This window comes from Coregonus clupeaformis, chromosome 35 (genome assembly GCF_020615455.1).
Source record: "Coregonus clupeaformis isolate EN_2021a chromosome 35, ASM2061545v1, whole genome shotgun sequence".
In the NCBI taxonomy this organism is placed as follows: Eukaryota; Metazoa; Chordata; class Actinopteri; order Salmoniformes; family Salmonidae; genus Coregonus; species Coregonus clupeaformis.
This window is the reverse complement of record NC_059226.1, coordinates 37,193,024-37,220,811: the sequence shown is the minus strand read 5'-3', so window position 1 is coordinate 37,220,811 and position 27,788 is coordinate 37,193,024. Positions and strand designations below refer to the sequence as shown.

Genomic DNA, 27,788 nt, shown 5'->3' with positions numbered 1-27,788 from the left:
GTCTGGGACAGGAAGGGGAGCAGAGAAATTGGGAGGGAAGGTGTGATAATAAGTCCCTCCCCCTCTACCCTATGTTTTGAATAACCTTTACCCTCCCCAAATGAAAACCACCACCCTCCACTCACTGTTACCACCGATGACCCCCCGCCCTTTAACAGCTGAGCTGGTTTACCCAGCATGCCGTTGGGTTTGGACCTCATTCAGAGGGGTGGAGAAAGGGGCAGATTTGCCAGGGTCTGAAGAGCAGGTTGCTCCTGTTTTTAAACCAATCGCCTCCTGATGGTACAGTGATTCTGATTGGCCAGCGACTAAGCTGCGTGAGTTGTGATTGGGCAGGTGTGGCATGGGGGGGGGGAGAGAGAGAATCTGTCGGCTCAATGGACTCCATCCGAAGCCTGAGGGGAAAATGATTTCAGGAAATAAAATTGTCATCAGACTTTTCTTTTTTCTTCTCTGAAACATTTATTGTAAAACAGAAGAAAAAAAATACATATTTTACAAAGCTCTTTAGAAATTGTGTATCACACAAGTTTCACATTAAAAATGGATTATCAAGTGGAGATCGGGTTTTTGGGGAGAAGATTCACTGTTGTGTGGTGTTTTTTTAAATGTTTCGGCACTGCGTAAAAATGTGCCTCAAGTTAACTAATCCTATTGTCTGAAGTTATGATTTTCTGTTAGGGGAGTTGAGATTTGGGGATTGACTGAGAAAGGACGACAAAGTGGTCAAAGTTCCAGCTAGTTATTATCTGAACCTTGGTTTTCATCCCGAATGGCACCATATCCCCTATACAGTGCACTACTTTTGACCAGAGACGTTTGGGTCGAAGGTAGTGCCCTAAATCGGGAATAGGGTGTCACTTGGGACGTAAACCTTGACCTGAGAGAAATCCATGTAAAATCAAATTTTCTTCAATGTGCATCTTTATTCATATCTGTTGTATTGTAGGCTTCTCCTCCCTCCCCCCTCGTTTATAAAAGAGAAAACCTTTAGACTAGATTGCTTTTTCCTTTTTTGACTCTCTGCCTGTGTGTGAGTAAGTAGTATCCTTCCTTCCTAATATGGTATGTATACTCTCCAGCCCTATAGCTTGTGTTTTACTGATCCTTACTAACTGTCCTTCTAGTTTTACCTTTTTTAGTGGGAGAAATAAGTAGAATAGACAAGTAAAGGAATAGTGGATGTTTATTTTTTGGGTGATAGTACAAAACTGTTATTTCTTAAAAGATTTTATTGGATTTTGTTTGAAATAAACGTGGATTTAAAATTGTCGTCGGTTTTTCGGTCTCTGTTTTGTATTTGCAGAACATATGCATCGTTAATTACATTTTAGTCATTTAGCAGACTCTCTTATCCAGAGTGACTTACAGTTAGTGAGTGCATACATTTTTTTTTATATATATTTTTTTTTATACTGGCCCCCCGTGGGAATCGAACCCACAACCCTGGCGTTGCAAAAGCCATGCTCTACCAACTGAGCTACATCCCAGCTCGGCCATTCCCTCCCCTACCCTGGACGACGCTGGGCCAATTGTGCGCCGTCGCATGGGTCTCCCGGGTCGCGGCCGGCTACGACAGAGCCTGGATTCGAACCAGGATCTCTAGTGGCACAGCTAGCACTGCGATGCAGTGCCTTAGACTATTTTTAATGTCTACGATGCGATGGCTGATCTTTTTCATTCTTGTACGGTGAAAATACAGTGAAGTTATTTTATTCTAGAATTATTTCTCCAGGTGGAAAGATTGATACTGTAAACTGAACATATGAACTGTGTGTACATAGAAAATGGAAGAACATGCAGATTTTTAGGACCCTCTCCATACACTTTTCCATTGTTTTTCTAGGTCCCATACTCTCATAACTAAAAAAGACTGAAATGTGCATGTACTTCCGCTGCTTTGGATGAGAAGCCACACTGTTGAAAACACTTTTATTTACACTGATGTGGAAACAGGATGGGTGGAGAAAGCTGGCTAACTGTTTTCAGTGGTAAAAGAGACTAGGCTGTGTCCCAGACGGGACTGTGCCCTAAGGGGGAATATGGTACAATTTGGGACTTTGCCAAGGAAAGGAATTCACTTCAGACTATCCAGTAATGGTTATAAACTGGTGAATGAGCTCACTGGTCAATCAGCCAATAAACGAATCAAGATCCAGTCAGTGAGGGGGAAATGTAACACAGAGGACCTTGAGGACTTCAGCTGTGGTCGGTGGCCCAAACGCCTGACTGACATTAAATTAATCTTCCAATTCCATTCAAGCTAAACCTAATCAAGTGATTTGTGAAATTGGTCAGAGTTTCGCCAATTAAATGATTGCTCTTTCTACTAATTTCCTTGTGGTAGGAGTTTCCTCCTGCGAAACAAACGGTTTATTGATTTTAAATGAATTGGGTCATAAATGTCAGCTGAGGGGTTTTATTTTGGGCGAGGCCGAGAAAAGTGGCGTGAACTACATTACCCATAAAGCCTTTAGCCATGACGCGTTTTTTTTGTACGTGTTAAAAAAACATCCTGCCAGGCAGCTAGCGGTTGGTTTGTGAAACCTGCAAGAGCCACAAAGACGAGAGGGAGGCGTCTGCTGCGTCCCTGGGTCGTTTCAAATTTGCCTTTAAAACATCGTAAGATTAAACAACCGCTAGTTATGGCAGAGGGAGACAACAAAGCGCGAACGTACTCGTAAGTAACGTTATCCCACCTTCGACTTGACAAGCCTTTGTTCCTAAGCTAGTTAACGTCGTAGTGTTGCTTGACTCTTGCTGTCAACGGCCTAAATGCTAACAATTAGCCAGCTATGCTAGCATTAGTTGGACGTAGCTTGCTAGCGAAGAAGGATCAGTGAAAATGAAAACCGTGCCCAACAACACATTCAATCTTTAATCTGCCCGTCTGAGTGAATTAACCAAGTCATGGTTTGTTAGACGGCCTATATCATTTTACATAGGCCGATAACGTTAGCTACGCCAACAACATTAGTTATGTAGTCTAATATTGGCCTTTTAGCTAACATTATTGCTTATTATTTAGTTAACTAGCTGTTAACGCATGAGATCGCTAATTGATGAAAGGCGGTCTTTTAACTAGCATACAGCTAGCTGTGTTTATTTGACTGGCTACCCAACAGAGCAGCTGGCCGTAAGGTTATTTTAAATGTGACAGACGTTCAGCTGGCAATCCGAGCGAGCCTAATGTCTGGCTAATTTGTATCGTGTGAAATTCCCAACATTGCGCTACCTTAACTATTTGATCAGCCACAGAAAGATAACTAAGATATAGTTCAAAAGTTAGACGATTTACTCAGAGAATGTAGCATGATTAGAGTGAATAGTGTAATGAAGACCATGGTCAGAAGTGGTCACTGCTCCGACCGTTGGCAGAACGGTGCTAAATTCCAACGTCAACTGACAAGCTAGCTATTGGCTGCAGGTTCGTGTGTGATAAACGCGGAATAGAAAACCAAATGGATCATATTAATTAACAACGCTAAAACAGAATTGCAATATCTACCCTCCCCGGAAAACTGTTCATGTTTTCATAGTGAATGTCTTAGTCTAACCTTTTAGATTGCCATAGAAACGGCCCCTCTCAACATTGATTGACCAGGGTTAGAGGAATAGAAAGCCACGGATCTGGGGGATGAATATGACGAGGGTATCAAGTTGATTTTGATTGGTCCAAAGCGCAGACGTTACCGTCTCCCAATGCCGAAAAATGGAAGAGAACTAGCGAAGGTCACTACATACTAACGTTATCATTTAATCAACACTTAAGTACAAGCATATTAGGTAGTAATATTGTAGAGAACAATCTAATTATTAATTGTATGTGATTCATAGTGACATGGGCTAAACTAGGTTTAGACATTAATTTAGTTGCACCCTCTTGAATTTATCTGTATTTCACTACATTCTCGAGCAGTGGTTCCCAAACTGTTGGGGGAGCCCCCCCCCCCCCCCAGGAACTCAGTCCTGCTTTCAACTTACTCCTGAAAGTTGTAATAGTAGAACACAAGGTGCAATTTCGAAATTGGGTATTGCATCATCAGTTTCCCACTTGTCATGTCAGTCATTGCATTTCTTAGAGCTATTTATAACTTGTAAGTAATGTCCAGACTATCCCATGTCAACTAACGTTTTTTTAGCTAGGTTTTTTTAGCCCATAGATTTTGTAATGTTCGAGTCATTCAAATCACATGAATACACATTAGACATGACAAAATGTATAGAATTGCAAGAAAATTAGCTTTAAAACTGCAAAAAAAGTGACCATAGAAAGACGTGCTGTGCGTGGGAAAAAGTTTGTGAACTGCTGTTCTAGAATCTGGTTGAAATTGTTTTCAGTCAAATTGTGCTTTGACAGCTTAACGATACCTCTCAGATGCAGCAGTCAGGCCTCGTCTGTCATTGATTACATTTAACCACTAAACAAATCTACTACAGAGGATCAACTGACAACTAGGATGGACCACGATGATGATCTGTCTCGAAAACAAGTCTGTAACGTTAATAGCTATGCCTTTTCCTGGCTGGCTGTGCGTCATGAGACGGCATGGTGTTTAGTGCCCTTGGAATGAGATGGCTGTATGAAGACAATGTGGGATTATTTCACTTCCCCGACCATTCACAAGGACACCTCTGTTTTCCTCAACCCCGTAGCTCTGCTCAGCTGCCAATTTTTTTATTTCTTTTTTTGATTAATTTAACCTTTATTTAACCAGGCAGGTCAGTTAAGAACAAATTCTTATTTAAAAATGCCGGGCCTAACCCGGCCGACGCTGGGCCAGTTGTGCGCCACCCTATGGGACTCCCAATCACGGCCAGATTGTGATACAGCCTGGAATCAAACCAGGGTCTAGTGAGGCCTCTAGCACTGAGAGATGCGGTGCCTTAGACTGCTGCGCCACTTGGGAGGGAACTGATAGTGGTAGATGGATGTTTGGAAGTCAGCAGGGCTTAAGGTATTAGCTAGCCTTGAGGAATTAAACAGTGGTATTTCTGTGGTGCAGTCTGAACCCTAGTCCCTATATAGTGCACTACGTTTGACCAGAGCCTATAAGGAATATGGTACCATTTGGTGCTCAGCCTTAGATTAGAGCTCTTTAGATTAATAGGCTAAACTGTCAACTATATGTGAATTGGAGTTCAGAGTTGTCTGGCTGAGAGTTGGCTGGCTTTTCTTCAGAGTCCACCAGTGAATCTGGAGTCCTTTTTCAACCCGTCCTGTTATCAGGCTACGTTTTCACTCACCTTGGGGGACTATTAATCAGACTGGTCAAATTGCTACTTTCTATGTCGGGAGCTGGGGATTTGTGTATGTATTTAAACTGACCTTAACCCCATGGCTCTGCAATAGACTAGCGTCCTGTCCAGTGGGTGTACTTGTACATCAAGCTGCCTCACTCTACAAAAAACAGGAGATAAGCTCCTGTCTTATCGGCCGTTCTGGCTCGTACAAGGCTACTCCCTAACCTCTGTCTCTGTGTGTCTCCCTGTGTGTGTGGCTCTGGCGTGCTCCCTGCCCCAGGCCCAGGAGACGGCCCAGCTGGAGGAGCAGCTGCAGGGCTGGGGAGAGGTGATCCTGGCTGGGGACCAGGTGCTGCGCTGGAAGAAACCATGGTTCCCTGGAGCCCTGATGGCAGCCACCACACTGCTCTTCATGTGAGTAGAACTCACACATACACGCAATCAACATGATCACCTTTACCTGTAGCAGCATGGTGGCTCCAGCAGGATGTTGCAGTCAGCATGATCACCTTTACCTGTAGCAGCATGGTGGCTCCAGCAGGATGTTGCAGTCAGCATGATCACCTTTACCTGTAGCAGCATGGTGGCTCCAGCAGGGTGTTGCAGTCAGCATGATCACCTTTACCTGTAGCAGCATGGTGGCTCCAGCAGGGTGTTGCAGTCAGCATGATCACCTTTACCTGTAGCAGCATGGTGGCTCCAGCAGGGTGTTGCAGTCAGCATGATCACCTTTACCTGTAGCAGCATGGTGGCTCCAGCAGGGTGTTGCAGTCATTATAATTATTTGCTACATTAACACTGCACACCACACAGAGAAGGGACACACACACACACCACACAGAGAAGGGACACACACACACACACACACACACGGGACACACACACACACACACACACACAGAGAAGGGACACACACACACACACACCACACAGAGAAGGGACACACACACCACACAGAGAAGGGACACACACCACACAGAGAAGGGACACACACACACACCCACCACACAGAGAAGGGACACACACACCACACAGAGAAGGGACATTTTGAAGTGAGTGTAGGCCTACCGTTTATGCATTCGAATGGCCGATGTGCTTCCGGCGGTTACTCTATTGTCATGCTAGACACTCGTATTGTGAAACACTGCCAATTGGAGAAATAAATCATACAGCCCTGGATAGCTGGGATCCACCTCTTTTCAGTAATTACCATCAAAACTGTTTTCCCAAGATTGCGTTTAGAAATTCTGCCCGGTGACTAGGCTTATTACAACACATTTCTTTCCACACAGCAATCAGCGGTGTGAGGAGTTGCGTGCTCTCGCCACCCGACAGTTGATATTCAGCTGATAAAAGTCGCTCTGGATAAGAGCGTCTGCTAAATGACGTAAATAAATAAACGACATGGCTACTTAACAGCTTCGGGAATTAATATAGACTACAAAATGTAATTATTACAACATTCATTTTTATTTCTTCCTTTATTTAACCAACAAGTGATGTCTGTAAATAATGTTCATGTCTTGACAAGCAAGCAGCTCCAGGTCCCCCAGAATTTAAAACGCATTTCCTGCAATTCTACACAGTTTAACATGATTTATTATGCCTCTCTTGGGGGCTATATGGAGGGGGCTAAATGGAGGGGGCTATATGGAGGGGTATTTTGAAAACGCAGTGTAAGTGGAAGGCTCCCCAACCCCCAAATAAATGATGAAAATGAACCTATAGACTGATGAGCATGACTGTCAAATATATTTTCGGCAGCTAACTGATTAGCGGTTAACATCACTACTTTATATGTACCCTCTCCCCATGTCGATAGGGGAAATGAATGTCCGAACAGTATAATTACTTTTAGCACAATGGCCATAACAAAAAAGTTTAACCGATTTTATAAACCGTGTTGTCACTTGACTTGTGTGTTAAGGTGGACGTTTTTTTTCTTGGTCAATACACATTACAAAAATAATTTGGCGTATGAAAATGTGGGCAGGGAACAAGCTACAACTGCTACTGACTGGTACTTAAAGAACTTGAATGAATGGATAAACCCAATTTGACTTTATAGCTCTTATTATAAAATGTCATGCATGTACATCACTCTTTAAGACATTATGCCTAGTGTGGCCCCCTGTAGCTCAGTTGGTAGAGCATGGCGCTTGCAACGCCAGGGTTGTGGGTTCGTTTCCCACGGGGGCCAGTATGAAAATGTATGCACTCACTAACTGTAAGTCGCTCTGGATAAGAGCGTCTGCTAAATGACTAAAATGTAATATAAAGTACCGTCTTTCCTGTTACATCAGCTACTGTACCTGTATTTTGTCAAACCCAAACCTCAATATTTAGTGTGTGTACCATGTAAACATGTCTAACTGCACTCTGCATTCATTGTGTAGGTGTGAAACGCTTAAAGGCTCTTCCCAAAACAACAGTCCAAGCAGTGGTGGCAACAAAAATAATCTATAAACCAAAACGGTTCCAGTTCGGGTAGAAAGTGGTTGAGCAGGTGCCGGAGCTGGTGACAGGATCTAACGGTGGTTCAGCTACTTAGTCGTTGGATAACTGTCCATTTGGTTCAGCTGAAACGGGGTTGTGTCTCCAGTTTTCTTTCGGATCCGGACAAATGTTTCCAGGACACCGGAGTTGATGTGGGCAGCAAGATCCCTGTGGTCGCTGAAAGCAAACGAACTGCTCCTCATCAATCAAATTCTTCTGCAGCATAAGCATTCTTTAATGAGTTGGCATTGGAGCACAGTTGCCACAACTGCACCATCCATCTGCGTTCATCCTGGGGATGGGGTGGGGCTGTGGTCCCGCTGTAGCCTCGGTGGCTAGAGCGGTGGCGGCCGATCTGAAGCTCAATTAGCCTCTTCTTCATCGGGTCGTACTCGGGCTCATAGCCGCGGGGATCTAGGGTGCTGCAGCACCCTCAAAAAATACTGGTCAGCGGAGCGGGGAGAAAAATACCCCCACCCCAAAACATCTTCCCACGGCCATGCACGGGCTCAAATAATGACGACCCCATCAGCGCCCTTACAGTCGTTTTCTTAATCTCTCGTGAGTATTTCGTTGTCAGACATGTTTGTAACGCTAGGCTACTGTCTTCACTTCTCCCTGTATAACTCATCTGTAACGCTAGGCTACTGTCTTCACTTCTCCCTGTATAACTCATCTGTAACGCTAGGCTACTGTCTTCACTTCTCCCTGTATAACTCATCTGTAACGCTAGGCTACTGTCTTCACTTCTCCCTGTATAACTCATCTGTAACGCTAGGCTACTGTCTTCACTTCTCCCTGTATAACTCATCTGTAACGCTAGGCTACTGTCTTCACTTCTCCCTGTATAACTCATCTGTAACGCTAGGCTACTGTCTTCACTTCTCCCTGTATAACTCATCTGTAACGCTAGGCTACTGTCTTCACTTCTCCCTGTATAACTCATCTGTAACGCTAGGCTACTGTCTTCACTTCTCCCTGTATAACTCATCTGTAACGCTTGAGGCCACTGTCTTCACTTCTCCCTGTATAACTCATCTGTAACGCTAGGCTACTGTCTTCACTTCTCCCTGTATAACCCATCTGTAACGCTAGGCTACTGTCTTCACTTCTCCCTGTATAACCCATCTGTAACGCTAGGCTACTGTCTTCTCCTGTATAACTCATCTGTAACGCTAGGCTACTGTCTTCACTTCTCCCTGTATAACTCATCTGTAACGCTAGGCCACTGTCTTCACTTCTGCCCTGGAACAAAACTTGCATCTGTGATTGTGAATAAGGGCCATGCATGCAGTTTTTACGTCAAAGTCCACTCTAAAATGTGCAGTTTTGTCACACAACACAATGCCACAGATTTTGAGGGAGCGTGCAATTGGCATGCTGACTGCAGGAATGTCCACCAGAGCTTTTGCCAGAGAATTGAATGTTCATTTCTCTACCATAAACCGCTTCCAAAGTCGTTTTAGAGAATTTGGCGGTACGTCCAACCGGCCTTACAAATGGCGTCGTGTGGGTGAGCGGTTTGCTGACGTCACCATGGTGAACAGAGTGCCCCGCGGTGGGGTTATGGTATGGGCAGGCTACGGATGACGAACACCATTGCATTTTATCGATGGCCATTTGAATGCACAGAGATCCTGAGGCCCATTGTTGTGCCATTCATAGGGCCTAATGAGTTTATTTCAATTGACTGATTTCCTTTATATGAACTGTAACTCAGTAAAATCTTTGAAATTGTAGCATTTATAATTTTAGTTCGGTATAGTAAATGTAGCTTTTCAGACGTAACCCTTGATAGAAGACCTAATTTCTCTGGTCGCCGCTTCACTTTGTTTTGACCTGCAGTGGAATTGAGACGTCTGACCCTCTCTCCTTTTTTTTTCTTCCCCTGTCTTTCTCTACCTCTCCTTCCCTCCCTCTCTCCAGGATGATCTACTACCTGGACCCGTCGGTGCTGACCGGCCTGTCCTGCTCTATCATGCTGCTGTGTCTGTCTGACTACCTGGTGCCCACACTCGCCCCCCGCGTCTTCGGATCCAACAAGTGGTGAGGGGAGGGGGGGTATATCTGGGGTACAGGGTGGGTGGGGTATATCAGGATTATAGGGTGGTATATTTGGGATACAGGGTATATCTGAGGTACACGGTGGTGGGTATATCTGGGGTACAGGGTGGGGGGTTATATCTAGGGCAGAGGAGTTTGGTATCATCTGTGGGTGAAACGGTGGGGGTGTCTGCTTAGGGGGGAGGGTGGCAGGACTTTAGGGGTTGTTGGCAGGAGGTAGGGGGTGTTTGTAGAGGTTCTGGGGGGGTGGTGTGTCGTTTGGGGACATAGTGTGATATTAGTGGAACATGACACCGGTGTACATCTAAAGGATCCAGGCGGTGGTGGTGTGATAAATAGCTTTTAATTACAGTTATAAAGCAGTGCTGCTGTGTGTGTGTGTGTGTGCACCAGTCTGTAGTTAGTGTTGTATCAGTACTGTCTCTAGCACCAGTCTGTAGTTTGTGGTGTATCAATACTGTCTCCTGTTCTAACACCAGTCTGTAGTTAGTGGTGTATCAGGACTGTCTCCTGTCTCTAGCACCAGTCTGTAGTTAGTGGTGTATCAGTACTGTCTCCTGTCTCTAACACCAGTCTGTAGTTAGTGGTGTATCAGGACTGTCTCCTGTCTCTAACACCAGTCTGTAGTTAGTGGTGTATCAGGACTGTCCCCTGTCTCTAACACCAGTCTGTAGTTAGTGGTGTATCAGGACTGTCTCCTGTCTCTAGCACCAGTCTGTAGTTAGTGGTGTATCAGGACTGTCTCTAGCACCAGTCTGTAGTTAGTGGTGTATCAGGACTGTCTCCTGTCTCTAGCACCAGTCTGTAGTTAGTGGTGTATCAGTACTGTCTCCTGTCTCTAGCACCAGTCTGTAGTTAGTGGTGTATCAGGACTGTCTCCTGTCTCTAGCACCAGTCTGTAGTTAGTGGTGTATCAGGACTGTCTCTAGCACCAGTCTGTAGTTAGTGGTGTATCAGGACTGTCTCCTGTCTCTAGCACCAGTCTGTAGTTAGTGGTGTATCAGGACTGTCCCCTGTCTCTAGCACCAGTCTGTAGTTAGTGGTGTATCAGGACTGTCTCCTGTCTCTAGCACCAGTCTGTAGTTAGTGGTGTATCAGGACTGTCTCCTGTCTCTAGCACCAGTCTGTAGTTAGTGGTGTATCAGGACTGTCCCCTGTCTCTAGCACCAGTCTGTAGTTAGTGGTGTATCAGTACTGTCTCCTGTCTCTAGCACCAGTCTGTAGTTAGTGGTGTATCAGGACTGTCTCCTGTCTCTAGCACCAGTCTGTAGTTAGTGGTGTATCAGGACTGTCCCCTGTCTCTAGCACCAGTCTGTAGTTAGTGGTGTATCAGGACTGTCTCCTTTCTCTAGCACCAGTCTGTAGTTAGTGTTGTATCAGTACTGTCTCTAGCACCAGTCTGTAGTTAGTGGTGTATCAGGACTGTCTCCTGTCTCTAGCACCAGTCTGTAGTTAGTGGTGTATCAGGACTGACTCCTGTTCTAACACCAGTCTGTAGTTAGTGGTGTATCAGGACTGTCTCTAGCACCAGTCTGTAGTTTGTGGTGTATCAGGACTGTCTCCTGTCTCTAGCACCAGTCTGTAGTTAGTGGTGTATCAGTACTGTCTCCTGTCTCTAGCACCAGTCTGTAGTTAGTGGTGTATCAGGACTGTCTCCTGTCTCTAACACCAGTCTGTAGTTAGTGGTGTATCAGGACTGTCCCCTGTCTCTAGCACCAGTCTGTAGTTAGTGGTGTATCAGGACTGTCCCCTGTCTCTAACACCAGTCTGTAGTTAGTGGTGTATCAAGACTGTCTCCTGTTCTAACACCAGTCTGCAGTTAGTGGTGTATCAAGACTGTCTCCTGTTCTAACACCAGTCTGTAGTTAGTGGTGTATCAAGACTGTCTCCTGTTCTAACACCAGTCTGCAGTTAGTGGTGTATCAGTACTGTCTCCTTTCTCTAACACCAGTCTGTAGTTAGTGGTGTATCATGACTGTCTCCTGTCTCTAACACCAGTCTGTAGTTAGTGGTGTATCAGGACTGTCTCTAGCACCAGTCTGTAGTTTGTGGTGTATCAGGACTGTCTCCTGTCTCTAGCACCAGTCTGTAGTTAGTGGTGTATCAGGACTGTCTCCTGTCTCTAGCACCAGTCTGTAGTTAGTGGTGTATCAGTACTGTCTCTAGCACCAGTCTGTAGTTAGTGGTGTATCAGGACTGTCTCCTTTCTATAACACCAGTCTGTAGTTAGTGGTGTATCAGGATTGTCTCCTGTCTCTAGCACCAGTCTGTAGTTAGTGGTGTATCAGTACTGTCTCCTGTCTCTAACACCAGTCTGTAGTTAGTGGTGTATCAGGACTGTCTCCTGTCTCTAGCACCAGTCTGTAGTTAGTGGTGTATCAGTACTGTCTCTAGCACCAGTCTGTAGTTAGTGGTGTATCAGGACTGTCTCCTGTCTCTAGCACCAGTCTGTAGTTAGTGGTGTATCAGTACTGTCTCCTGTCTCTAGCACCAGTCTGTAGTTAGTGGTGTATCAGGACTGTCTCCTGTCTCTAGCACCAGTCTGTAGTTAGTGGTGTATCAGTACTGTCTCTAGCACCAGTCTGTAGTTAGTGGTGTATCAGGACTGTCCCCTGTCTCTAGCACCAGTCTGTAGTTAGTGGTGTATCAGGACTGTCCCCTGTCTCTAACACCAGTCTGTAGTTAGTGGTGTATCAGTACTGTCTCCTGTCTCTAACACCAGTCTGTAGTTAGTGGTGTATCAGTACTGTCTCTAACACCAGTCTGTAGTTAGTGGTGTATCAGACTGTCTCCTGTCTCTAGCACCAGTCTGTAGTTAGTGGTGTATCAGGACTGTCTCCTGTCTCTAGCACCAGTCTGTAGTTAGTGGTGTATCAGTACTGTCTCCTGTCTCTAGTACCAGTCTGTAGTTAGTGGTGTATCAGGACTGTCTCCTGTCTCTAGCACCAGTCTGTAGTTAGTGGTGTATCAGTACTGTCTCTAGCACCAGTCTGTAGTTAGTGGTGTATCAGTACTGTCTCCTGTTCTAACACCAGTCTGTAGTTAGTGGTGTATCAGTACTGTCTCCTGTTCTAACACCAGTCTGTAGTTAGTGGTGTATCATGACTGTCTCCTTTCTCTAACACCAGTCTGTAGTTAGTGGTGTATCAGGACTGTCTCCTTTCTCTAACACCAGTCTGTAGTTAGTGGTGTATCAGGACTGTCTCCTGTCTCTAGCACCAGTCTGTAGTTAGTGGTGTATCAGTACTGTCTCCTGTCTCTAACACCAGTCTGTAGTTAGTGGTGTATCAAGACTGTCTCCTGTTCTAACACCAGTCTGCAGTTAGTGGTGTATCAGTACTGTCTCCTTTCTCTAACACCAGTCTGTAGTTAGTGGTGTATCAGGACTGTCCCCTGTCTCTAGCACCAGTCTGTAGTTAGTGGTGTATCAGGACTGTCCCCTGTCTCTAGCACCAGTCTGTAGTTAGTGGTGTATCAGGACTGTCTCCTGTCTCTAACACCAGTCTGTAGTTAGTGGTGTATCAGTACTGTCCCCTGTCTCTAGCACCAGTCTGTAGTTAGTGGTGTATCAGTACTGTCTCCTGTCTCTAACACCAGTCTGTAGTTAGTGGTGTATCAGGACTGTCTCCTGTCTCTAGCACCAGTCTGTAGTTAGTGGTGTATCAGTACTGTCTCTAGCACCAGTCTGTAGTTAGTGGTGTATCAGGACTGTCTCCTTTCTCTAACACCAGTCTGTAGTTAGTGGTGTATCAGGACTGTCTCCTTTCTCTAACACCAGTCTGTAGTTAGTGGTGTATCAGTACTGTCTCCTGTCTGTAGCACCAGTCTGTAGTTAGTGGTGTATCAGTACTGTCTCCTGTCTCTAGCACCAGTCTGTAGTTAGTGGTGTATCAGGACTGTCTCCTGTCTCTAGCACCAGTCTGTAGTTAGTGTGTATCAGTACTGTCTCCTGTCTCTAACACCAGTCTGTAGTTAGTGGTGTATCAGGACTGTCTCCTGTCTCTAGCACCAGTCTGTAGTTAGTGGTGTATCAGTACTGTCTCTAGCACCAGTCTGTAGTTGGTGGTGTATCAGTACTGTCTCCTGTCTCTAACACCAGTCTGTAGTTAGTGGTGTATCAGGACTGTCTCCTGTCTCTAGCACCAGTCTGTAGTTAGTGGTGTATCAGTACTGTCTCTAGCACCAGTCTGTAGTTAGTGGTGTATCATGACTGTCTCCTTTCTCTAACATCAGTCTGTAGTTAGTGGTGTATCAGGACTGTCTCCTTTCTCTAACACCAGTCTGTAGTTAGTGGTGTATCAGGACTGTCTCCTGTCTCTAGCACCAGTCTGTAGTTAGTGGTGTATCAGTACTGTCTCTAGCACCAGTCTGTAGTTAGTGGTGTATCAGGACTGTCTCCTTTCTCTAACACCAGTCTGTAGTTAGTGGTGTATCAGGACTGTCTCCTTTCTCTAACACCAGTCTGTAGTTAGTGGTGTATCAGGACTGTCTCCTGTCTGTAGCACCAGTCTGTAGTTAGTGGTGTATCAGTACTGTCTCCTGTCTCTAGCACCAGTCTGTAGTTAGTGGTGTATCAGGACTGTCTCCTGTCTCTAGCACCAGTCTGTAGTTAGTGGTGTATCAGGACTGTCTCTAGCACCAGTCTGTAGTTTGTGGTGTATCAGTACTGTCCCCTGTCTCTAACACCAGTCTGTAGTTAGTGGTGTATCAGGACTGTCTCCTGTCTCTAGCACCAGTCTGTAGTTAGTGGTGTATCAGGACTGTCTCTAGCACCAGTCTGTAGTTTGTGGTGTATCAATACTGTCTCCTGTTCTAACACCAGTCTGTAGTTAGTGGTGTATCAGGACTGTCCCCTGTCTCTAGCACCAGTCTGTAGTTAGTGGTGTATCAGGACTGTCTCCTGTCTCTAACACCAGTCTGTAGTTAGTGGTGTATCAGGACTGTCTCCTGGCTCTAGCACCAGTCTGTAGTTAGTGGTGTATCAGGACTGTCTCCTGTCTCTAGCACCCAGTCTGTAGTTAGTGGTGTATCAGGACTGTCTCCTGTCTCTAACACCAGTCTGTAGTTAGTGGTGTATCAGTACTGTCTCTGTCTCTAGCACCAGTCTGTAGTTAGTGGTGTATCAGTACTGTCTCCTGTCTCTAACACCAGTCTGTAGTTAGTGGTGTATCAGTACTGTCTCCTGTCTCTAGCACCAGTCTGTAGTTAGTGGTGTATCAGTACTGTCTCCTGTCTCTAGCACCAGTCTGTAGTTAGTGGTGTATCAGGACTGCTCTCCTGTCTCTAACACCAGTCTGTAGTTAGTGGTGTATCAGGACTGTCCCCTGTCTCTAGCACCAGTCTGTAGTTAGTGGTGTATCAGGACTGTCCCCCCTGTCTCTAGCACCAGTCTGTAGTTAGTGGTGTATCAGGACTGTCTCCTGTCTCTAGCACCAGTCTGTAGTTAGTGGTGTATCAGGACTGTCTCTAGCACCAGTCTGTAGTTAGTGGTGTATCAGGACTGTCCCCTGTCTCTAGCACCAGTCTGTAGTTAGTGGTGTATCAGTACTGTCCCCTGTCTCTAGCACCAGTCTGTAGTTAGTGGTGTATCAGGACTGTCTCCTGTCTGTAGCACCAGTCTGTAGTTAGTGGTGTATCAGTACTGTCTCCTGTCTCTAGCACCAGTCTGTAGTTAGTGGTGTATCAGTACTGTCTCTAGCACCAGTCTGTAGTTAGTGGTGCATCAGGACTGGCTCCTGTCTCTAGCACCAGTCTGTAGTTTGTGGTGTATCAGGACTGTGTCTAGCACCAGTCTGTAGTTAGTGGTGTATCAGTACTGTCTCTAACACCAGTCTGTAGTTTGGTGTATCTGGACTGTGTCTAGCACCAGTCTGTAGTTAGTGGTGTATCAGTACTGTCCCCTGTCTCTAGCACCAGTCTGTAGTTAGTGGTGTATCAGGACTGTCTCCTGTCTCTAGCACCAGTCTGTAGTTAGTGGTGTATCAGGACTGTCTCCTGTCTCTAACACCAGTCTGTAGTTAGTGGTGTATCAGTACTGTCTCTAGCACCAGTCTGTAGTTAGTGGTGTTTCAGTACTGTCTCCTGTCTCTAGCACCAGTCTGTAGTTAGTGGTGTATCAGGACTGTCTCCTGTCTCTAGCACCAGTCTGTAGTTAGTGGTGTATCAGTACTGTCCCCTGTCTCTAGCACCAGTCTGTAGTTAGTGGTGTATCAGGACTGTCTCCTGTCTCTAGCACCAGTCTGTAGTTAGTGGTGTATCAGTACTGTCCCCTGTCTCTAGCACCAGTCTGTAGTTAGTGGTGTATCAGGACTGTCTCTAGCACCAGTCTGTAGTTAGTGGTGTATCAGGACTGTCTCTAGCACCAGTCTGTAGTTAGTGGTGTATCAGTACTGTCCCCTGTCTCTAGCACCAGTCTGTAGTTAGTGGTGTATCAGGACTGTCTCCTCTCTCTAGCACCAGTCTGTAGTTAGTGGTGTATCAGTACTGTCTCCTGTCTCTAACACCAGTCTGTAGTTAGTGGTGTATCAGTACTGTCTCCTGTCTCTAGCACCAGTCTGTAGTTAGTGGTGTATCAGGACTGTCTCCTGTCTCTAGCACCAGTCTGTAGTTAGTGGTGTATCAGTACTGTCTCTAGCACCAGTCTGTAGTTAGTGGTGCATCAGGACTGTCTCCTGTCTCTAGCACCAGTCTGTAGTTAGTGTTGTATCAGGACTGTCTCTAGCACCAGTCTGTAGTTAGTGGTGTATCAGGACTGTCTCTAGCACCAGTCTGTAGTTAGTGGTGTATCAGTACTGTCCCCTGCTCTAGCACCAGTCTGTAGTTAGTGGTGTATCAGGACTGTCTCCTGTCTCTAGCACCAGTCTGTAGTTAGTGGTGTATCAGTACTGTCCCCTGTCTCTAGCACCAGTCTGTAGTTAGTGGTGTATCAGGACTGTCTCCTGTCTCTAGCACCAGTCTGTAGTTAGTGGTGTATCAGTACTGTCTCCTGTCTCTAGCACCAGTCTGTAGTTAGTGGTGTATCAGGACTGTCTCCTGTCTCTAGCACCAGTCTGTAGTTAGTGGTGTATCAGTACTGTCTCTAGCACCAGTCTGTAGTTAGTGGTGCATCAGGACTGTCTCCTGTCTCTAGCACCAGTCTGTAGTTAGTGTTGTATCAGGACTGTCTCTAGCACCAGTCTGTAGTTAGTGGTGTATCAGTACTGTCTCTAGCACCAGTCTGTAGTTAGTGGTGTATCAGTACTGTCTCTAGCACCAGTCTGTAGTTAGTGGTGTATCAGGACTGTCTCCTGTCTCTAGCACCAGTCTGTAGTTAGTGGTGTATCAGGACTGTCTCCTGTCTCTAGCACCAGTCTGTAGTTAGTGGTGTATCAGTACTGTCTCTAGCACCAGTCTGTAGTTAGTGGTGCATCAGGACTGTCTCCTGTCTCTAGCACCAGTCTGTAGTTTGTGGTGTATCAGGACTGTCCCCTGTCTCTAGCACCAGTCTGTAGAGGGTGATCGATGGGTATCAGACTGTCCTGTCTCTAGCACCAGTCTGTAGTTAGTGGTGTATCAGTACTGTCTCCTGGCTCTAGCACCAGTCTGTAGTTAGTGGTGTATCAGGACTGTGTCTAGCACCAGTCTGTAGTTAGTGGTGTATCAGTACTGTCTCCTGTTCTAGCACCAGTCTGTAGTTAGTGGTGTATGTATCAGTACTGGCTCTAGCACCAGTCTGTAGTTAGTGGTGTATCAGGACTGTCTCTAGCACCAGTCTGTAGTTAGTGGTGTATCAGGACTGTCCCCTGTCTCTAGCACCAGTCTGTAGTTAGTGGTGTATCAGTACTGTCTCCTGTCTCTAGCACCAGTCTGTAGTTAGTGGTGTATCAGGACTGTCCCCTGTCTCTAGCACCAGTCTGTAGTTAGTGGTGTATCAGGACTGTCTCTAGCACCAGTCTGTAGTTAGTGGTGTATCAGGACTGTCTCTAGCACCAGTCTGTAGTTAGTGGTGTATCAGGACTGTCTCTAGCACCAGTCTGTAGTTAGTGGTGTATCAGGACTGTCTCCTGTCTCTAGCACCAGTCTGTAGTTAGTGGTGTATCAGGACTGTCTCTAGCACCAGTCTGTAGTTAGTGGTGTATCAGGACTGTCTCGTCTCTAGCACCAGTCTGTAGTTAGTGGTGTATCAGGACTGTCTCCCTGTCTCTAGCACCAGTCTGTAGTTAGTGGTGTATCAGTACTGTCTCCCTGTCTCTAGCACCAGTCTGTAGTTAGTGGTGTATCAGTACTGTCCCCTGTCTCTAGCCTCAGTCTGTAGTTGGTGTCGGATGTCTAGTGACCCAGCCCCATTCCCTGTCCTAGACCCTGACCACCGCTCTAGACCCAGACTTAGACACAGCCGCTGTCCCCAGTCTCAGTCCCAGCCATAGACCCTGACCACCGCTCTAGACCCAGACTTAGACACAGCCGCTGTCCCCAGTCTCAGTCCCAGCCATAGACCCTGACCACCGCTCTAGACCCAGTCTCAGTCCCAGCCACAGCCTGACTTGGCTGTTTGTTAGCAGTCCCAGCCTAGGGTTGGGCGGTATCCAGATTTACATACCTTCATACAGTTCCTGTACCATACCGGGTACACGGTATTTCCAGCAGTGCACACACGGGGCGCTATTTCTTTCCAAATGATAAAATAATGTATGCTAACAAAGTACTAGCGAATTTCCATCACAGATGCGAGCTAAATGCTAACAAGCAAACATAAACGAAATGCAAGGACTGACAAACCAGCTCATTAATGTGTACAGCTATCTCAAAAAGCTACTCACACTTGATCCAGAAGAGGATTTATTCTCTGCTGTAACCAAGAATAATATATAATAATATGCCATTTAGCAGACGCTTTTATCCAAAGCGACTTAGTCATGTGCGCATACATTTTTACGAATGGGTGGTCCCGGGGATCGAACCCACTACCCTGGCGTTACAAGCGCCATGCTCTACCAATTGAGCTACAGAGGATCACAAGAAGCTTGATATTGCAAACTAGCCTTCTAATGTTATAGCTAGCAAGTTAGCAAACCAAATGCATAGCTGGAACCCTGAGCTGGAGAAAATGTATTTGGTACATCTTTTAGTTATAAGATATTTATCTAACTATAAGCGACTGGTGTTAGAGTGCTGCTCCATGTGCTCATTGTAAACAAACTGGCTCAAATTTAAAAAATCATACCGGCGGTACTTCAAAATACCCCCGGTATACCGCCCAAGTCTACCCCCAGTCTGAAGTTGATGGGGTGTATCAGATGCCGGTAGTGGTTCTGCCCTAGGCCAAGCCCCTGACCTGAGTCCCAGTCTTAGACACTGTCTCCAGCCCTTGTCCTATGCACAGACTGACTGTCTGTCCCTTAGGGAAAAGATATAGGATCGCTCTTATCCAAAGCTACTTACAGGAGTAATTAGGGATAAGTGCCTTGCTTAAGGGCACATCGACAGATTTTCACCTAGTCTGCTCGGGGACTCAAACAGCGACCTTTCGGTTACTGGCCCAACGCTCTTAACCTCTAGGCTACCTGCCGCCCTCTGACCTTTGGAAGGAAAGGAGATCAGTGGGGGAGGATTTAGAGGTATCTCTCTGTAGCCCTTTAGAGGATTTAGAGGCATCTCTCTGTAGCCCTTTATAGGATTTAGAGGTATCTCTCTGTAGCCCTTTAGAGGATTTAGAGGCATCTCTCTGTAGCCCTTTAGAGGATTTAGAGGTATCTCTCTGTAGCCCATTAGAGGATTTAGAGGTATCTCTCTGTAGCCCATTAGAGGATTTAGAGGTATCTCTCTGTAGCCCATTAGAGGATTGAGGCATCTCTCTGTAGCCCATTAGAGGATTTAGAGGCATCTCTCTGTAGCCCTTTAGAGGATTTAGAGGTATCTCTCTGTAGCCCATTAGAGGATTTAGAGGTATCTCTCTGTAGCCCTTTAGAGGATTTAGAGGCATCTCTCTGTAGCCCTTTAGAGGATTTAGAGGTATCTCTCTGTAGCCCTTTATAGGATTTAGAGGTATCTCTCTGTAGCCCTTTAGAGGATTTAGAGGCATCTCTCTGTAGCCCATTAGAGGATTTAGAGGTATCTCTCTGTAGCCCTTTAGAGGATTTAGAGGCATCTCTCTGTAGCCCTTTAGAGGATTTAGAGGTATCTCTCTGTAGCCCTTTATAGGATTTAGAGGTATCTCTCTGTAGCCCTTTAGAGGATTTAGAGGCATCTCTCTGTAGCCCATTAGAGGATTTAGAGGTATCTCTCTGTAGCCCTTTAGAGGATTTAGAGGCATCTCTCTGTAGCCCTTTAGAGGATTTAGAGGTATCTCTCTGTAGCCCTTTATAGGATTTAGAGGTATCTCTCTGTAGCCCTTTAGAGGATTTAGAGGCATCTCTCTGTAGCCCATTAGAGGATTTAGAGGTATCTCTCTGTAGCCCTTTAGAGGATTTAGAGGCATCTCTCTGTAGCCCTTTATAGGATTTAGAGGTATCTCTCTGTAGCCCTTTATAGGATTTAGAGGTATCTCTCTGTAGCCCATTAGAGGATTTAGAGGTATCTCTCTGTAGCCCATTAGAGGATTTAGAGGTATCTCTCTGTAGCCCATTAGAGGATTTAGAGGTATCTCTCTGTAGCCCATTAGAGGATTTAGAGGTATCTCTCTGTAGCCCATTAGAGGATTTAGAGGTATCTCTCTGTAGCCCATTAGAGGATTTAGAGGTATCTCTCTGTAGCCCATTAGAGGATTTAGAGGTATCTCTCTGTAGCCCATTAGAGGATTTAGAGGTATCTCTCTGTAGCCCATTAGAGCTGTGAAGGGAGATGGCTTTAGAGCAGGGTTTGCAGACACATCCATGCACACGCATACACTCACTCAGAGGACCTGCATACATACAAGCCCTACACACACACACTGGGTCTATGTTAGTGTCTGCCAGTGTGAGTCCTGCTGGTTCATAAGGCCATGTTCTGACCTGAGCCTGAAATAGGTAGTTGTGGCTCAGCAGAAATGAAGGGCACTTCCCCAACTGCCTTGTCAATGGGACCATATGATATCTGATAGGCTCAACTCATTCTACTGAACCGGTTCTGATCAAGTGTTCCTGTTCAGATGGATGGAGGGATAGCTGTTGACTGAATAAAAGGACTGGTCTTGGATATAATAATACTATCTCTTTCTTTCTTCCTCCTCCCTCACTCTCCTCCTCTCCTCTCCCCCTCCTCCCTCCCTCTCCTCTCCTCCTCTCCCCCTCCTCCCTCCCTCCAGGTCTTCAGAGCAGCAGCAGCGTTTCCATGAGATCTGTGGTAACCTGGTGAAGACTCAGCGTCGTGTCCTGGGCTGGTGGAAAAGACTCTTCGCCCTCAAGGAGGAGAAACCCAAGATGGTAAACACACAGTCCCACTTTAGCTCTGCTGTGTGTTTTAGAACAGGGTCTCCATCTTTCCATCTGCCGTCTGTTTTAGAACAGGGTCTCTCTGTATCTGTGTGTTTTAGAACAGGGTCTCTCTGTATCTGTCTTGTTTTAGAACAGGGTCTCTCTGTATCTGTCTTGTTTTAGAACAGGGTCTCTCTGTATCTGTCTTGTTTTAGAACAGGGTCTCTCTGTATCTGTCTTGTGACCGGGTTTTTAGAACAGGGTCTCTCTGTATCTGTCTTGTTTTAGAACAGGGTCTCTCTGTATCTGTCTTGTTTTAGAACAGGGTCTCTCTGTATCTGTCTTGTTTTAGAACAGGGTCTCTCTGTATCTGTCTTGTTTTAGAACAGGGTCTCTCTGTATCTGTCTTGTTTTAGAACAGGGTCTCTCTCTGTATCTCTCGCATGTTAGCTGATTCAGCCTGCTGCTCCATTTAGCTTGCTGTAAATTAGGCTGCTGTGAAGCACAGGTTAAATCAAATCAAATCAAATTTTATTGGTCACATGCGCCGAATACAACAGGTGCAGACATTACAGTGAAATGCTTACTTACAGCCCTTAACCAACAGTGCATTTATTTTTAACAAAAAAAGTAAAAATAAAACGACAAAAAAAGTGTTGAGAAAAAAAGAGCAGAAATATAAAAATATAAAATAACAGTAGGGAGGCTATATATACAGGGGGTACCGGTGCAGAGTCAATGTGCGGGGGCACCGGCTAGTTGAGGTAGTTGAAGTAATATGTACATGTGGGTAGAGTTAAAGTGACTATGCATAAATTATTAACAGAGTAGCAGCAGCGTAAAAAGGATGGGGTGGGGGGGCAGTGCAAATAGTCCGGGTAGCCATGATTAGCTGTTCAGGAGTCTTATGGCTTGGGGGTAGAAGCTGTTGAGAAGTCTTTTGGACCTAGACTTGGCACTCCGGTACCGCTTGCCGTGCGGTAGCAGAGAGAACAGTCTATGACTAGGGTGGCTGGAGTCTTTGACAATTTTGAGGGCCTTCCTCTGACACCGCCTGGTATAGAGGTCCTGGATGGCAGGAAGCTTGGCCCCAGTGATGTACTGGGCCGTACGCACTACCCTCTGTAGTGCCTTGCGGTCGGAGGCCAAGCAGTTGCCATACCAGGCGGTGATGCAACCAGTCAGGATGCTCTCGATGGTGCAGCTGTATAATTTTTTGAGGATCTGAGGACCCATGCCAAATCTTTTCAGTCTCCTGAGGGGGAATAGGCTTTGTCGTGCCCTCTTCACGACTGTCTTGGTGTGTTTGGACCATGATAGTTCGTTGGTGATGTGGACACCAAGGAACTTGAAGCTCTCAACCTGTTCCACTACAGCCCCGTCGATGAGAATGGGGGCGTGCTCAGTCCTCTTTTTTTTTCCTGTAGTCCACAATCATCTCCTTTGTCTTGGTCACGTTGAGGGAGAGGTTGTTGTCCTGGCACCACACGGCCAGGTCTCTGACCTCCTCCCTATAGGCTGTCTCTTCGTTGTCGGTGATCAGGCCTACCACTGTTGTGTCGTCGGCAAACTTAATGATGGTGTTGGAGTCGTGCCTGGCCATGCAGTCATGGGTGAACAGAGAGTACAGGATGGGACTGAGCACGCACCCCTGAGGGGCCCCCGTGTTGAGGATCAGTGTGGCAGATGTGTTGTTACCTACCCTTACCACCTGGGGGCGGCCCGTCAGGAAGTCCAGGATCCAGTTGCAGAGGGAGGTGTTTAGTCCCAGGATCCTTAGCTTAGTGATGAGCTTAGAGGGCACTATGGTGTTGAATGCTGAGCTGTAGTCAATGAATAGCATTCTCACGTAGGTGTTCCTCTTGTCCAGGTGGGAAAGGGCAGTGTGGAGTGCAATAGAGATTGCATCATCTGTGGATCTGTTGGGGCGGTATGCAAATTGGAGTGGGTCTAGGGTTTCTGGGATAATGCTGTTGATGTGAGCCATGACCAGCCTTTCAAAGCACTTCATGGCTACAGACGTCAGTGTAGCACAGCTCAGATGGATGTTTCTTCTGTTCTCATGTAATCTTCCTCTTCACCTCCTGCCTGTGTCCCAACGGGGGGAAAACAAAGGGGGCGGGGCATTATGACGTGGTTAGTTAAAATGTTAACTACCTATCCAGGCGTTCTGAGATCTGGCATGTGTCTGCAACGTAGTCGGGCAGGAAGTCAACCAATGGGTTGGTCTCTCCCGTCAACGCCAAGCTGCATCTGTTTCTGGTTTAACCTGTAGTGATGTCACTTCTGGTTGTCTTCCCACAGTACTTTGCGTCGGTGATCAGCAGTCTGGTGACGGTGGCCTGGATGGGACAGCAGGTCCACAACCTTTTCCTCACCTACCTGATTGGTACGTACCAACACCTGCCTGTCCCCTCCCAACCTGTACCACCCTACCTCCCAACCTGTACCACCCTACCTCCCTACCTGTACCACCTCCCTACCTGTACCACCTCCCTACCTGTACCACCTCCCTACCTGTACCACCCCACCTCCCTACCTGTACCACCCTACCTCCCTACCTGTACCACCCCACCTCCCAACCTGTACCACCCTACCTCCCTACCTGTACCACCCCACCTCCCTACCTGTACCACCCCTACCTCCCTACCTGTACCACCCCACCTCCCTACCTGTACCACTCCCTACCTGTACCACCTCCCTACCTGTACCACCCCACCTCCCTACCTGTACCACCCCACCTCCCTACCTGTACCACCTCCCTACCTGTACCACCTCCCTACCTGTACCACCTCCCTACCTGTACCACCCCACCTCCCTACCTGTACCACCTCCCTACCTGTACCACCTCCCTACCTGTACCACCTCCCTACCTGTACCACCTCCCTACCTGTACCACCCCACCTCCCTACCTGTACCACCCCACCTCCCTATCTGTACCACCCCACCTCCCTATCTGTACCACCCCACCTCCCTACCTGTACCACCCCACCTCCCTACCTGTACCACCCCACCTCCCTACCTGTACCACCCCACCTCCCTACCTGTACCACCTCCTACCTGCCACCTCCCTACCTGTACCACCCCACCTCCCTACCTGTACCACCCCACCTCCCTACCTGAACCACCTCCTACCTGTACCACCTCCTACCTGTACCACCTCCCAACCTGTACCACCTCCCTACCTGTACCACCCTACCTCCCTACCTGTACCACCCCACCTCCCTACCTGTACCACCCTACCTCCCTACCTGTACCACCTCCCTACCTGTACCACCCCACCTCCCTACCTGTACCCACCTCCCTACCTGTACCACCTCCCTACCTGTACCACCTCCCTACCTGTACCACCCCACCTCCCTACCTGTACCACCCCACCTCCCTACCTGTACCACCCCACCTCCCAACCTGTACCACCCCACCTCCCTACCTGTACCACCTCCCTACCTGTACCACCCCACCTCCCTATCTGTACCACCTCCCTACCTCTACCCACCTCCCTATCTGTACCACCTCCCTACCTCTACCCCACCTCCCCTACCTGTACCACCTCCCTACCTGTACCACCCCTACCTCCCTACCTGTACCACCCCCACCTCCCTACCTGTACCACCCCACCTCCCTACCTGTACCACCTCCCTACCTGTACCACCCTACCTCCCTACCTGTACCTCCCTACCTGTACCACCCCACCACCCTACCTGTACCACCCCACCTCCCTACCTGTACCACCCCACCACCCTACCTGTACCACCCCACCTCCCTACCTGTACCACCCCACCTCCCTACCTGTACCACCCCACCTCCCTACCTGTACCACCCCACCTCCCTACCTGTACCACCCTACCTCCCTACCTGTACCACCTCCCTACCTGTACCACCTCCCTACCTGTACCACCCTACCTCCCTACCTGTACCACCCCACCTCCCTACCTGTACCACCTCCCTACCTGTACCACCCCACCTCCCTACCTGTACCACCTCCCTACCTGTACCACCCCACCTCCCTATCTGTACCACCCCACCTCCCTACCTGTACCACCCCACCTCCCTATCTGTACCACCTCCTACCTCTACCCCACCTCCCTACCTGTACCACCCCACCTCCCTACCTGTACCACCCCACCTCCCTACCTGTACCACCCTACCTGTACCACCCCACCTCCCTACCTGTACCACCCCACCTCCCTACCTGTACCACCTCCCTACCTGTACCACCCCACCTCCCTACCTGTACCACCCTACCTCCCTACCTGTACCACCCCACCTCCCTACCTGTACCACCCTACCTCCCTACCTGTACCACCTCCCTACCTGTACCACCCCACCTCCCAACCTGTACCACCCCACCTCCCAACCTGTACCACCCTACCTACCTACCTGTACCACCTCCCTACCTGTACCCCACCTCCCTACCTGTACCACCCCACCTCCCTATCTGTACCACCCCACCTCCCTACCTGTACCACCCCACCTCCCTACCTGTACCACCCCTACCTCCCCACCTGTACCACCCTACCTCCCCACCTGTACCACCCCACCTCCCAACCTGTACCCTACCGTCCTACCTGTACCCTACCACCCCACCTCCCTACCTGTACCCTACCTCCCTACCTGTACCACCCCACCTCCCAACCTGTACCCTACCGTCCTACCTGTACCACCCCACCTCCCTATCTGTACCACCCCACCTCCCTACCTGTACCACCCCACCTCCCTATCTGTACCACCCCACCTCCCTACCTGTACCACCCCACCTCCCTATCTGTACCACCCTACCTCCCTACCTGTACCACCCCACCTCCCAACCTGTACCCTACCATCCTACCTGTACCCTACCATCCTACCTGTACCCTACCATCCTACCTGTACCCTACCATCCTACCTGTACCCTACCATCCTACCTGTACCCTACTTACAGTGCCTTCAGAAAGTATTCACACACCTTGACTGGATTAAATTGAGATTTTGTGTCACTGATCTACACACAGTACCCCATAATGTCAAAGTGGAATTATGTAGTTTTTTGGGGGGGGCACATTTATTAAAATGAAAAGCGGAAATGTCTTTAGTCAATAGGTATTCAACCCCTTTGTTATGGCAAGCCTAAAGTTTAGGAGTAAAAATGTGCTTAACAAGTCACAAGTTGCATGGACTCACTCGGTGTGCAATAATAGTGTTTAATGGGATTTTTGAATGACTACCTAATCTATTACATACAATTATCTGCAAGGTCCCTCAGTCGAGCAGTGAATTTCAAACACAAAGACAAGGGAGGTTTTCCAATGCCTCATAAAGAAGGGCACCTATTGGTAGATGGGTTAAAAAAAAAGCTGACATTGAATGTCCCGTTTTTGAGCATGGTGAAGTTATTAATTACACTTTGGATGGTGTATCAATACACCCAGTCACTACAAAGATACAGGCGTCCTTCCTAACTCAGTTGCAGGAGAGGAAGGAAACCGCTCAGGGATTTCACCATGCCAATGGTGACTTTAAAACAGTTAGTTTAATGGCTGTGATAGGAGTAAACTGAGGATGGATCAACAACATTGTAGTTACTCCACAATACTAACCTAATTGACAGAGGTGAAAAGAAGGTAGCCTGATTTGCCCCAAAACAAGCCACTGAAGTAATAATGCAAAAAATGTGATGTTTGGGGCAAATCCAATACAACACATTACTGAGTACCACTCTCCATATGTTCAAGCATAGTGGTGGCTGCATCATGTTATGGGTATGCTTGTAATCGTTAAGTACTGGGGAGTTTTTCTGGATTAAAAAATAAACTGAATGGAGCTAAGCACAGGCAAAATCCTAGAGGGAAAACCTGGTTCAGTCTGCTTTCCACCAGACACTGAGAGATTAATTCACCTTTCAGCAGGACAATAACCTAAAACACAAGGCCAAATCTACACTGGAGTTTCTTACTAAGAATACGGTGAATGTTCCTGAGTGGCAGTTAGATTTTCAAGCAGATTTAAGTCAAAACTATAGCAAGACTTGAAATGGTTGTCTAGCAATGATAAACAACCAATTTGACAGAGCTTGAAGAATTTTGAAAATAATAATGGGTCCAGGTGTACAAAGCTCTTAGACTTGCCCAGAAAGACTCACAGCTGTCATCTCTGCCAAAGGTGATTCTAACGTCTATTGACTCAGGGGTGTGAATACTTATGTAAATGAGATTTCTGTATTTCATTTTTATACATTTGTAAACATGACTAAAAACATGTTTTCATTTTCTCATTATGGGGTATTGTGTGTAGACACAACAAAATGTGGAATAAGTCAAGGGGTATGAATACTTTCTGAAGACACTACCTACCTGTACTCGGCCAACCTGTACTAAACCCACCTGGGCTAATGGCTAACTCGGCCAACCTGTACTAAACCCACCTGGGCTAATGGCTAACTCGGCCAACCTGTACTAAACCCACCTGGGCTAATGGCTAACTCGGCCAAAGGGTTCCAGTACTGTAGCTTACTCATTGCTGCATTATTTCACAAAGTCCTGATGTTCTTCTGGTATTCTGGTCCAATCAGGTTAATACAAGCAGTAGCTGCTCTCTCTTCTGGTTTCTCCTGCTGGTATAGTACAGATTATGACA

The 27,788-nt window shown here is 47.1% G+C and overlaps 1 protein-coding gene across 1 annotated transcript in view; it reads left to right on the top strand.

The window, feature by feature from the left end:
- Nucleotides 1-2,514: 2,514 nt before the first annotated feature.
- Nucleotides 2,515-27,788, top strand: part of LOC121551685 (ADP-ribosylation factor-like protein 6-interacting protein 1) — a 29,292-nt gene continuing 4,018 nt past the window's right edge. The window contains exons 1-5 of the mRNA XM_041864400.2: nucleotides 2,515-2,680; nucleotides 5,525-5,658; nucleotides 9,667-9,786; nucleotides 21,068-21,185; nucleotides 23,481-23,565. Coding sequence (XP_041720334.2) covers nucleotides 5,633-5,658; nucleotides 9,667-9,786; nucleotides 21,068-21,185; nucleotides 23,481-23,565 — 349 coding nt within the window. The 5' untranslated portion in view covers nucleotides 2,515-2,680; nucleotides 5,525-5,632. The remainder of the gene's footprint in view (nucleotides 2,681-5,524; nucleotides 5,659-9,666; nucleotides 9,787-21,067; nucleotides 21,186-23,480; nucleotides 23,566-27,788) is intronic.